At 39.4% G+C, this 13,661-nt stretch overlaps 1 protein-coding gene across 1 annotated transcript; it reads right to left on the reverse strand.

Moving 5' to 3' along the window:
* Nucleotides 1-133: 133 nt before the first annotated feature.
* LOC146646852 (serine/threonine-protein phosphatase PP1-beta catalytic subunit-like) lies at nucleotides 134-13,038 on the reverse strand. The gene is made up of 8 exons (XM_085390996.1): nucleotides 12,958-13,038; nucleotides 8,893-9,024; nucleotides 3,749-3,979; nucleotides 3,570-3,674; nucleotides 3,375-3,446; nucleotides 2,943-3,094; nucleotides 2,087-2,221; nucleotides 134-1,988 (listed from the first exon to the last, which is right to left on the reverse strand). The coding sequence occupies exons 1-8, from the start codon at nucleotides 13,007-13,009 to the stop codon at nucleotides 1,884-1,886; spliced, it is 984 nt and encodes a 327-aa protein (XP_085247122.1). The 5' UTR covers nucleotides 13,010-13,038; the 3' UTR covers nucleotides 134-1,883.
* Nucleotides 13,039-13,661: the final 623 nt, after the last annotated feature.

Genomic DNA, 13,661 nt, shown 5'->3' on the forward strand with positions numbered 1-13,661 from the left:
AATGACCACGCAAATGTGGACCCTCTCTTATTTAAGCCAGGAGAATATAAAACTTTAACTATATATTGTGACAAATAAGTGTACAGTGTGTAAAAGCTGCCCACACATTACAGTCAATAATTTAAAAACAGCGTTTAGGTTCCATCCATTTTATTGAATTTAAAGACTTTCAAACAAACTTGTACAAATTGCAAAACAGATTTTGGTAACACCTCATTTTATTCTTATTATCATTATTAGGAAATAAATTAAGTGAAATGAAAGTAAACAATGTGAACAGACAACATAAAAATACAACAAAGAGCAAAACAAAGTAGAAAGAATGAAAGAAAAGAGGCAACTGTTTTTCACAAAATTTCAACTGCACCTCATGTGCAGCACACTAAAGCTGACTCACCAACCAAGCTTATTGCTGGCCAGTGTCTAAGTACCTTCTTGTAGCAAAGGACACCCCATGTGTGGACTGCTAATATGATGAAGCTCCATCCTGAAGTGTCTAATTTGAAATCATATCATTTTTTTAACTGTAGTACTGTATTTACACACCAGGTGGCAACACAATCGTACAGTGATGCTAAAACTGCCTGCTCCGCCACCCACGCCCAACTCGATCAGTTTATCCTGGACGGCTGGCATTTTCCCACAAAGCTTCTAAAAAGCTTTGTGTTTGTTTTCACTGTGCTACATGCACGTTGAACTAAACACTTGTAATATTGTGGGGCATTTTGTCAAGCTTTTTTTTTTTTTAAACAATGTAAGAGCTTATTTAGAATCCTGTGAAATTGCAGCCAGTGGTTTAACATTTCTTATCTTTATTCTCTCCATACAAAGATCCAGCTTTGCAGAGCACAATCTCCTTATATTAGCTGCTCCCATTTAAAACCCACCACTGTCATAAATGCTTCTGCAAGAACTTAACCCACCACAGACATTCAAAAAGTCTCTCTCGCTCACCTTTCACTATAAATCAAGATCTTTTTTTTTTTTTTTTAATGAAGGCAAATTATCCTAATCAGAACAAATATTAAATACACCAAAGAAAAGGTTAATGCCAGCTTTCTGTGGAGAGCGGCATGTTTTTGTGTGGGAGTGGAGCTGTGGCGCAGGGAGGCATTAACAGAGTGGAGAAATCGATGCCCAGAGGGCGTTGTTTTCGGGTAGAGCGTGTCACTGCCAGCAGCATCTGATTTAGCCTCTATATTTCATTCAAGTCGGTCTGTTCACATTCTCTGCTACTCATTGGGAGTTGCGCTTTCTCATTGGTTAAATATATAAAATGGGCTTGTGCACAACAACCACAAAGTGCACTGCACATGCTGTAACGAGTTTAAGATGTTAAACTGGATTAAAAGAAATGTTATTTGTGTCTAGGGAACTATCATTGCACAGAAACCGCAGTCTGAACTGAAACACACGGAAAAGATTCTCTCGGCTTTTTCAGAGGTCAAGGCAAAATAACGTTGAACCTTCATTTTGTTTTGAAAAAGATTTATGGTGACTTGGTCATGTTGCCGCTCTAAACAGAGTAGCCATTCCTTTACACAACACAGAAGCCCAGAAAACCAGAGAAGAAAGAAAACAAAGCATTAGAAATAAAACCACCAAAAAAGATTATTGTTAATAATATCAAAAATACCAACAAACAGGCAAAAAAAGAGAAAAAGATTGGTCACAGCAAATTTATGTACACGTACACATTAAGAAAAGAGCTGTCAGTGGAGTTGACGGGGGGTTGGTTGAGTGGGGAAGGAGGAGAAAAAAAGATTCGGGCAATTAGATAAGCCCTGTATCTTCACTATACAGGGGAGTTACAGAGGGGTGCCATGACGGCAGACGGGGGTTGTATGAGGTGAGAAGGAGGAGGGAGAGCCACGGTTGTATGTTCACCTCTTCTTGGGGGCTTGGGTGGTGCGGGGTGGGGTGACGGGCCGGCCAGAATTTACACCACCGTACTGATACTTGGCCTTCTTCTCTGAGGGCTTTAGGATCTTTAAAACACAAACACAGAGAAATGTGTCACTGTCAGTTCACACACACACACACACACACACAAACACCCGAAAAAGGCAAATGGTTTTCACACTACCTGGAAGGAGCACATGAGGGATTCATCAACACTCATCATACCGCCTGCATTATCAAACTCCCCGCAGTAGTTTGGAGCAGAGAAAAGTGTGACCAGTTGGCGTTTGGCAAAGAACTCGTATCCATCCTCCACAACCTGTTAAAAGAAAGATGACATTATTCCAGCGCCTACAAAAAAATCAATACCAAGAAACAGGCCTTCAGCTAGTTTCACAATCCAAGTTTGCTATCAAGGTTGAGTGTACGTAACCACCTACATCTGAAATTAATAAGAAAAACCAAATGCAGAGCTGAAATAACCGTGGGTAACTTAGGAACCAGTCTCCTGATTGTTCAGTTGTATGATCAGTACTTTGAGAAAGTCTTATTTGTGACAATCAACAGGCAACAGTGTCATAAGTGGATGACTCTTTATACTACAAGTGTTGCTCCTGTTTACCTTTCTCCATGCACTCCACTCCACTGGTAGGAGATCAAGTTAAGCAAGAGACATCTATTCTATCTCCAGGCCGTAAATGAATAAAGTGCCTCGTCATAGTTTGCATAATAATATTTTAAACAAGAAAAAATATTATAAACTGAGTGCCTGTATGTACAATACATGGGAGGAATACAGAGAACGAATGGGAGCAGGAAATTAGAAAGCTTCTATTAATAGATGTTTTCTGCTCTGTTTTCTGTGTCCTCTCATCAACAACATTAATTAAAATTGAGGATGGACATAACTGAAGCAAATGGATAAACAATTTTAAATCACAGAAAAAAAGAAAGAAAAAGGCTAATCAATATCCTAGCTTTGTGCCTACAGGAACTTTCACTTCACAATCAGACTCGTACCCAATTCCACTCCCAATTACCTGGTGGGCTCTGCAGATGAGGTCCAGGTCATGCCGGTTTAGGAACTTACTGACCACATCTGCTCCGAAGGTGAAGGAGACCCCGCGGTCGTTCTCTCCCCAGCCTTGTACATCCTTGTCTGGATCTGACCACAACAGGTCACACAGCAGACCTGGGATACACACAGGTAGAAGATAGATGGACCCGAGGAACACAAAGCGGGGAAAAAAGTGGAAAGGAGAGAATAAACAGACAAATGGAAAAATCTGCTAAAACCTTGGCTGATGTAACAAAGATGATCTACTGATGAAACAGTCATACACTCAGGAAGAGCGAGGCTGTTTTTTCTATTTAAAAATAAACTTAAATTCCTGGGAGGAATCCAGAGGAAGTGAACATGTTCAGTGTCAAGTACGAGCATACATCTAAGAACATGCAGGTACACACAGTACCTGTGTCGGGCACGTCTGTGGGCCTCATGATCCTGCGGATTTGCTCCATCGACTGCAAGTCCGGTGACAGCCCTGGAACAAAAAGGCAAAAAGATTGCTTTTGATTAAAGAAACTATAGAGCTATTTCAAACACGGGTTAATAAAAAGCTGCAGTTCAGATTCAGGGCAGCGAGTGTCGACGGTAGCTCCCTCACCTCCATGGCAGCAGAAGATTTTCTCATCAATAATAGCAGCAATGGGGAGGCAGTTAAAGCAGTCAGTGAAAGTCTTCCACAACTTGATGTTGAACCTGCGCTTGCCTGGTGAAAGAAATCAAAAGATATTCTCAGAACTGAACTGCACCTGTGTAAAGCCTCAGTTTATTAGTACTTACACTCGTCGTAGAACCCATAGATGCGGTTGATGGAAGCACACTCATGGTTGCCCCTGAGCAGGAAAAAGTTCTCTGGGTATTTGATCTTGTAGGCAAGCAGAAGGCAAATGGTTTCCAGGGATTGTTTCCCTCTGTCTACATAATCACCCAGGAAAAGGTAATTTGCCTCTGGAGGGAAGCCACCATATTCAAACAGCCTCAATAGGTCTGTGTACTGCCCATGAATATCACCTGAAACAGAGGTAAAAGGGATGAGGGGACAGGCAAGTAAGGGTGTTAATTTGACAGTTTAAAGGCAGGATGTTGTAGTTAAACAGAGACAGGCAGGAGGAGAATTCTGCCTAGAGGGAAAAAAAAGTGTAGAAATATTTTTAATGCTGTGTTTTTCTACCTCCTGGCTCCTACATGCACAACTCACTGAAGTTGTTTGGATTTTAAGATAAGATCTGCAAGACATGTAGTTTGGTTGGGACATAAGACTGAGCCTATATTAGGACTGCGTGAGCAAGCCAAACAACACACACACACACACACACACACACACACACACACACACACACACACACACACACACACACACACACACACACACACACACACACACACACACACACACACACACACACACACACACACACACAAAACCATTAAAACTGTCACCAGAGCACGCAAAGTAAGCTACTGAGGCAACGAACGCTCGCAATCCACATTAATTACAAAAGGACATCCATCCAAAAATCCACACACACACACATATCTACACAAACTTGCTTTAATTTTAACCACTCTCTGAGGATTAACGCTCAATCTCCTTCCTCTTTGACATTTAGACAGGCAGTGATGAGCGGTAGTCGCTCTCACCAGAGCACAGGGTCTCTGCAGAGGAGACTCACTTCATCACCTAGCCAAGACCTGCTTCCTTTTATATCCTCTTGCACCAGCTAAAGAGATGCTCTAATTTGGGCTAAGTGCTCCAGACACAGATGACTACAGAGAGGCCTACCAGAAAAGCGTTGCAATAATAACAGGCTTTATTATGACCAAAACGGAAAGCCAATTCATGCACCACACTCATTACAACATGGCACAAATTACAATGAAATGACAGCCCTTGTTAAGCAGTCCAGCTGTCTGGCCTTAAAATAAAATGACCAATGAAAAAGTAAATTTTATATTGAAGTCATATTGAGGTTGGCTGGCATGATTTTTTCCCCTATTTCACGGTGCCCATCAGGCATCCATGCACCAAAACCCAAACCAAGGCTGGCACCAAATCGTATATGGCTACAGGCCTACACTTAGGACAGCATGCAAAGGCACATTCTTCCATGCAAATAAATAATTTATGGAATAGCTTTAAGTCTGGCAGTATGTTATTTTCTGTTTTTGGTGTTCTTAGCTGGCTGGCTTGTGTTTCACAGCCTCCTACTTTATCTATTTATTTAAAGTTTTGCTCCAGACATGCAGCCCACTGGTCAAGATCTAAGGCATTTACACTGTAGTAACAACTTCATAATCCTTCACATTAATATTACAATATTGAAACGTGAGCGAATTACATATTAATGCAGACATTAATGCACAAAATCCAGGTCATAAGCTGTCAGTATGAAATCAGCAAAGCTTCTTAAAAGTCCAAACTACCACTTTAATTGCTGTTTTTAAAGTGATATCTGGAGTTTAACCTGCTCATCAGAGAGACATGAGGAGTTGGTGGGTGGGCTGGGGTGTAAGAGAGGGATCAGCATTTTTTTTGTTTGTTATTTTCCCATTTTGAGTTGTGGAGGGTGGCATAGTGACATGGTGGTTAGCACTGCCTTTCTGGATGGAAATTGCATGTTCTCCCTGTGCCTGGATGGTTTATAACTGAGTTTTCTGAAGTTCCCAAACACATGCATCCTAGGTTAACTGCTGATTCTAAATTGGCCATAGGCATGAACGGCTGTTTGTCTCTGTTGTGTCTGTTTAGGGTGTTACCTCTTTCTTGCCCTATGACAGGGATAGGCTCATGACCTTGGACTGGATAAGAAGAAGAAAAATGGATGGATGTCTGATGGAGGTCAACTATAGCTTACTATTATGTTAACTTTAGCTGAGGTGTGATACTATGGCAACTTTTTATTTCTCCCTTCTCCACTGATGATGCTGAATATCCAGATTTTACCTGTACAAGTTTAATATATTTTAAATTACTATTAGTACAAGTCACAGACAGTATTTGTTTTGCTCACAAAGGTCTGCCAGGTTCATTTTACACTCGGTATGATCAATTCCACACTAAGAGCTACTGTATGACTAACATGAAAAAAAAGAAAAAAAAATGAAATGAAACATACTGATATGAATGTGAATTTGCAGGATTTTTTTTGGTTTGTTTGTTTTTTTTTTTAAAAAAAGGGCAGCCTCTGCCTGCACTCTTACAAGAAACTGTAGGATGTCAGTGAGTGAATTATTTACTTGGCCTGTTTCTGTTCCGTCAAAACAAACAGACAGTAGAAGCACAGAGATTATGGGTTCAAAACCAGTGCAGAAAAAGGAAAGCTAAAAACAAAACAAAACACAATGCAGAACCACAAATTAGCAGGATTTATCTTCCAAGAGGACGCAATATAAAAGTTCATAAAACATTTTTAGAAAAACAACAGTGCACAACAGCATGGGCTATGTTGTCCATTTGTGGTACACGCATTAGAGTACAGGTGTTTTAGGAATACTGAATAATACCGCTCAGAGTATATTTGTAAACACTAAGCTAACAGGGTTATTGTCTCGAACGATAGTATAGTGTGTTCAGGTAAGAATATCACCTTGGGGATCATGACGCACACGTCAAATTTAAAGAAAAACAACAAATGTAAATAAAACAGGTACAGTACACAGATCAAGTTTTCGTGATCTTTAAAATATTACAGTAGCCTAATACAGCAATGTTTCCTCCTGCTTCTAGAAACACTCTTGCTCCACTGGCTGAGGCCAAACCCTGTCACATGTTTTTTTCCCTTCTTCCTTAAGTTTGTCCTTTACCACTTTCCTTCAACAAAAACAAAATAAACAGCTGTCTGGTTAAAGACTGACCTTGCCGAATTCTGTGATTTAACGATAATGATGGTAAATGCAAGAAAAGAATCTATTTTAGCATCGCAGACAGACTTGCAATCAACTTAATCCAGGGTCTTTAATCAAGAAAACTAGAGACGTCTTAATTAAAGGAAAAAGTCTACAATTGAAACTGATTTGTGGTGCAATCTTGTGTTCTGTTCTAACTAACTATCAACACACACCCGCCTAATGTGCTCCCTACTTGGGACAAACACCACAGTCTCGTTAAGAGCAAAATTGCACCAAATTAAAGTGAAGTTTATATTGCACCTTGGCAGAATTTGTAAAATCTTAGTGATGTTTTGCAGTTCCAATAGCTTTAGGTCCTCTTTATGTTTCCATGGATAGTGTGAGAGTTTATTCTAGCTGCAGCAAAAGGATAATAAACTTACTCTATAACTAAACTAAACAGGGGCTCAAGTATCCTCTATCACTCTCATTAAAAACACACAAGGATAGCATGTCTTTGGGCAAGTATGGAAAAGAGAGATAATTATCGTAAGCAATTTCTGTTTCATAGTTCATATCATAATACTTTCATATTATTCTCTTCAATTTGTGAACTGTTTGTGCTGCTTCTCAATCACTCCTTGTAGTCAAGAAGTAATAAAAGGTATCTTATTTGCTAGGGGTATAATAATTCTGAAACTGAGGCTCATAATATAAACCAAGGATTTGGAGAATTGTTTCACATTTACGATTTACCTCAGGCCTGCTCATACACAGAGCACACAGCATTGATGTTTGTGGTCTTTCTTCAACTAATTCAACTGATTAACAAATCTAACCCTTTGGTTATTTTGCAGACAACTCTAATTACAAGATGGTGGGGTTTTTTTTTTTTTTTTTTAAATCATAGATTATTTTTTTGTAGCAAAAAAAAATAAAAATCCTCACCCTCATAATGATGGTTATTAGAAGTCTGTGTTTAAGTTTACACAGTGGCAAAGCTGCAAGCTTGGGAAACATTCACTAGTAGAATTACGATTAGCAGATGAGATCGTGTGCAAGTAAGTTCAGAACCTGATCCATGTGACCTAAGTAAATAATTGAAGACATTCACTGTTTGGTCTTTATAGTCAGTGCTTGCCTGCCATCACAGCTGTGGGTTAAAGGCAGCTAATTAGCCTGAGGTTATAGGTTCAAGAACTAAACATATAAAGTTACAATTACAAACAGCACCATCTAGAACTCATCAAAGTTAGACCTGTATGGAGAAAGGCAGACATGGCCTTTGTAAAGCTAGCTGTACTGATCACTGAGATGTTAGACATATAGACACCACCAATGTCAGCATTCAATTAAAATTCCTTACTGCTTCACTTACAATATAAATAGCGCTATCTGAGGCTGAGTGTTTAGGTGGTATACAGTATTACTTTCAAGGGCAGACACATGTAATAGACAGTTCAGAGTTGTTTGAAGTTGCTGCAATACACTGGAGGAATGAGATAAAGCATGTGGGAGTGTGCAGAGATATGCAGGAGCCAGTTAGGCACAGCAACAGTGATGGCTATTTCAAACGCAGAAAAAAGAAGCTCACTTGTAAAAGTGTATTTCTCTGCTTGTTTTTCATTTATCTATAGTATGTGTGTAATCTGTGCATATGTGTGAATGTATTCTCTGTTACATACATGGAGCAGCTGAGTCAAGAGAGTAACAGTGACTTACTATATGACCCAGGATAAGACAGTGTTACCCGGTCTGGTTACATAAGTCTGAGCTGCATCAAAGAAATAGATTGCTGCTGTGGGCTATGCAAAGTTTGTGGTCTGTGCTTTGCAGAGTGGGGGTTTGCCATCAGTGCACCCAACCCTTTGCAGCCAGACTATAGCATTAAAAATTCAGATTATGTTGTTGTTTGACATTTCAAAAGGCCGCAGAAAAATAATCAAAACCTATAGAGTACGTGTTAAACCAATTATTGGACCAAAGGGAAAACAAACAGAGAAAATATCAATGGTGCCCATGTTTTTAGGTTCCTTTAATTTTCTGTGTTCGTAAACAATTTAATTGAGAGTTAGGTCAGGGCAGAAAACACTGACCACAGATCTTCAGGGGCGCTTCCAGCTCCAGCAGGATGGGTTGGCTGAGGAAGATCTCCCTGGATTTGATGCAAAGACCCCGCACCTCCGCCTCTGTCATCTGGACTATCTTCCCCGGGCGACATCCCCGCACTAAGGAGGAGACAAACTACACAGTCAGTGCTATTGTCAAGTGAGTGAGTTATCAACAATCAGTGTGTAAAAAAACTCCCAAAAAACAAAACAACACCAGCAACACAAACTTCATCAAAATTAGGCCATGACAGAATAATGCTTCACCTAAGGGAAAAATACTTGTGGCAGTATCACAAAAGCCAATAAACTGAGGGCGTAATGATTCTGTAGCCTATAGCTGCTTATTCTCAGCCATACTTTAGAAACACGCTGCTTATTCTGTGAGAGCAGCTTGCATCTGAGCACTGGTGTGGGTTTATTGGCTGTGTAGCTGCAGTAGCTTAAGCCTACTTTCTGGCGTTCCGCCACAGCTCTGGGTGAAGATTTATCTTATAACGATAAAAAAGGGGAGTGAGAAATGCAAACGCTGGTTATAGTCAGCAGCTGAAACAGACAAAAATATGAAAAGTGAGATTATAACTTAAGAACTACTTGCTTGCCATCTTATCTGGAGGCTGGAATAGACAAAAGTTAAGTTTTATATTGTTTGAAATAGTCTGTGCCTGATATATTTGACATTTTCAATTTCAGGTCTGAAAAAAAATGTAATATTTCTGAATATTTCTTAAAGATTGTCTATAAAGAGCACATTATCAGTCACACAGCATTATAGCTATGCAAAATCATACCAGTAATCAGAGTCATCCCTGGCTTAGAATCAGCCTTTGGGAGATGACTACGCACGACAGTAAGCGTGACTAGTCTATGTAAAGTAAAGGCAATTGGACTGTAATGTCTTATTTGACAGAAATCTATGCATTTTCTTATTATTACTGACAATCTGATAAAAATGAAACTTAATTTAACAAAAGTAGTTAAAATTATTTAATTGCAACAGTGGAAGAGAGCATAAGAATGCGTTTGAGGGAGGCAGCTATGGTTAAATGAGAGTTGATGAAAGTCAAGATACAAAGTATTTAAGTGTACGTTCTGCTTGTTAAATGGTAATTTGCTGAACTGCTATACAGCTCATGCAAAGAGGGTTTCAACTGCTATTTTTATTCTCAGTTCTTATCATTCTGGCGCTAGTCATGTTCCTTTGGCATTGGCTAAAAACCCTGTAGGCGAGGCAAACATTTCTTTACGCAGGAAAAACCACTTGTTATGGTAGTAACTGTGAACAAAAGCTGAAATGAATATAAATGGATAACAGACTCAATAATGATCTCATAATACTCTCTTTTAACTCCTAGGTTGACATTACAAAAAGCAAATCAAAGCAAGGCATGAAAATATTCTCTGCATGGAAACAAAAGTGATGAACAAATCCACAACAGAGGAATTATGCAATAACTAACCATTTTGTTATTGCCTTTAAGCTAGACGCCCACAAAAGAGCCCAATAAGGGGTAGCTGAGCCTAGTGAAGCGAATGCATGTTAGTCAGAGAATGAGTTTCTATACCCTTTTTCAATGTAGCTTTTTCTGTTGTATTTAATGGATACCATTACAGAATGACCACAGAATGACCCCACAAGGGAGCAGTTCAAATTGATGTGTTTGTGTGGAATTCCTAAAGCTTAGTGCCTGATGTTTCTGTACATATATAAACATTTATATGCATTCTGTTTACACTGAGAGTGAAACTCCCTGACTCTCAGTGTTTCATTAGCTAAGAAATCCAACCAAATCTGAGTTTAAGCGAGTAAATCACAGGAATATAAACCAAATCCACAGTGTCAAAAACTGTTCAACGGCTCCTCCGTTAATATTTCTTATTCTCCATCTACTGAATCAGCACTGCTACATTTCCCATCTGCTTCTCAGAGTGCGGAGCATGAAATCGCAGAAGTAAGGCTCTTTCCTCAACAGCCCAGCCTCATCAGAGCAGAGCAAGTTAAGCTTGGATGTTTAGCCTGCTCAGCTTTAACAGTGAACCTTTTACTGTTCGCACTTGCACTCTGCAGGCTGGCACTTTTAAAAGAGATTATGTACTTAATACTACTGAGGGGGCAAAGGCCAAACTGAAGCAATGACAAGGATTTTGCAACAATCAGAATCAGAATCATTGTTTGTTTGTCTTGCTAAACTGTGCGAGCGTTCACATGTTTTATAAGAATGAATAAGCAGTCTCAATGACACTTTTTCTCACACAGAAAAACAAACAGTAAGCTACTTTGTTATGCTGGAATGCAGAATAAAGGCATTTCAAAGGGCTTTCTTCAGAAACTTGACACAAGACCATTATGAGTCTCTTGATATATAACTGGGAATCTGTGGTAAACACTGGGAAAACAGAGTTTGTGTTTTGTATTACTTTAGTATTCTAATCAGCTCTGAGGCAAAACCTTTGATTAAAGAAGATGTGTCATGTATTTATTGCTTAATTAATACTCAGTTATAACTATTTATGATGCTCACATCAGTAACTGAAAGGGTAACCAAATACTTATCTATGAGACAATAACATAATAATAAAATAAAAAACTTTTGTAGACTGCAAAGATTATTACCAAACTAATCACTTACGAAAGACGTCAAATGCCAAGTTCAACTGGCATTACAAATATGAGCAATGTAATCAACAAGTCACAGTTGGAGCTGAGTGCCAAGGAAAAGTGCGTCAGCGGAGGACTTTTTAGCAGAGATAAATGGTTGGCCAAAAGTCACACACACAGCTGTCTCAAAGTCACCTTTCTGTATTCAAAACAACTCTTTAAATCTGAAATGGTAAGAAACCCAGGGAGATGCAGTTACCACCAAGAATTATCCTAGCATCCTCCCCCAGAGTCAAAGACAGCAGTGGAAAGTATGCCAAGGACAGCTGAATTCGCTGTAGTGGTCTGCTATGACTCAAAGGATATCTCAGGGGAACAGAAAACTCACGGTCTTCTATGAAGCAGCTGGTCAGCCATCATCCTTCTTTCTGCTTGGCCCAAATATCCTCATTCTTAGACATCACCAAAATTCCCCAAAGTATAAAAGCAAACAACGTCATTGTGAACACAGTATGACTTAAACATCCCTGTAGATGAGCCAAAGAAACACATATTTCACTAATATTCTTTTATCACATGTGTGTTTCTTAATTCTGATGTACCTTTAGTGCGAACAAAGATATATAAAGGTAATATGTGAGCATGAGTGTCCTGAATCACACCAACCTACCCACTAAAAAAGACACCTCCAAACCAAGTCACTCCAAAAAAGGTAACTTTATTTAAAAAAACAACCCAATAGTTAACCAGCTATGATTCATTCAGGATCTAGTGATAAACGACACCCATTAAAGCTATTTGTGTTTTATTATTATTATTCTTTTCCACTTATTTATAGAGCACACCTAATAACCAGGTCACTAATACACAAAAATTTGTGGGGGCAGCAAATAAAATAATGACAACCGTCAGCACCGCGGATGTGGGGCAAACGCGTTTAAACCAAAGGGAGGTGCAATACTACTGCGTAACAGTACAACGATTCAACCTACAACAGTAACAATGACTTTATACTATGCACGCAGGACGAGGAGGAAAGAAAACGTCCCCGCCCCTCCTTCTTGACATCAGCCCCACATAATTTGGCAAATGGGGTAAAACGAAAAATGCCGCAAACACAGCAGACCGAAAGTTTAATTACACACTAAAGTAAAGGCCACGACACGATACGTTATCTGCCAAACGTAACCGCAGATTATTGCTGCGCAAACACACGCTAGGCTTTCAGCGCTTGCAGTGTTTATAAACACGACCAGCTAACGGTAACGTTGGCCGAAGCTAGCCGGGCATAGCGTTAAAATGGACTGACGTTAGCCCTACCAGCTAACACTTTCCTGCATTTTGCGAGGCAACCGCGACAGTTACCGGATATTATTTAAACCCCATTTTTTGAACACCGAACCCTTCACCTGTTCCCCACAAAACACACAGTAAATATAACTCAAATTGTTCACCTTCCAACAGCCGAGAGATGAGGCTATCCACGTTCAATTCACCCTCCGCCATCTTCACACTGCTGTTGTACGTACAGTGTTGGCCGCTTCAGTTCCCCCAGCCGACACCAGGGGGGGTTGTTGCTCACAAACCGGTTGCCAAAGACCTTGACCAGGGAGCAGATTAGTGAATAATCCACTTTATTTTTTATTTTTTACCTCCTTTATATACACCCACCATCTACTATAACTATACAAAAATATTAATAAAATTACAATTGTTTAAATAGGAATTGGGATGAAATCTAAAAACGTACGAAAAGTATGAAAGGTACAGTAGCATGTTCAAGGTTCAAGGTTCTTTATTTGTCACATGCATAGTTATACAAGTATAACACACAGTGAAATGTAGCCTGACACGCTCCTCGACATGTGCAAAAATGGGGGGGGGGGGGGGGGGGGGGGGGGTAGAGGAAGAACATTATATATATATATATATATATATATATATATATATATATATATATATATATATATAGTATATACATTGGGTGAATGTGCAGTAGTAGCAGCAAGCAGGCGAATTTTGTACATTAATATGAATAGACATCTGACTATTTTACAGGATAGACAATATAAACATATTTAAAATTAAAGGAATTTGGAATGTACATTGTTCCTTGGTTTAGAGTGTCTGGAAGAGAATCTTGTCTCAGTCAATTATA

The sequence above is a fragment of the Rhamphochromis longiceps genome, linkage group LG19, assembly GCF_057381845.1.
Source record: "Rhamphochromis longiceps isolate RC_006_pf linkage group LG19, R_longiceps_female_GT1.1, whole genome shotgun sequence".
Taxonomy (NCBI): domain Eukaryota; kingdom Metazoa; phylum Chordata; class Actinopteri; order Cichliformes; family Cichlidae; genus Rhamphochromis; species Rhamphochromis longiceps.

What these genes read in the sequence shown, in the direction of transcription:
- LOC146646852 (XM_085390996.1), bottom strand. Translation starts at nt 13,009, where the DNA reads ATGGCGGAGGGTGAATTGAACGTGGATAGCCTCATCTCTCGGCTGTTG. An exon ending in CTATGGGTTCTACGACGAGT is followed by an intron (nt 3,675 to 3,748) that starts GTAAGTACTAAT and finishes TTCTTTCACCAG; the next exon opens with GCAAGCGCAGGTTCAACATC. An exon ending in TCATCTGCAGAGCCCACCAG is followed by an intron (nt 2,222 to 2,942) that starts GTAATTGGGAGT and finishes TTCTTTTAACAG; the next exon opens with GTTGTGGAGGATGGATACGA.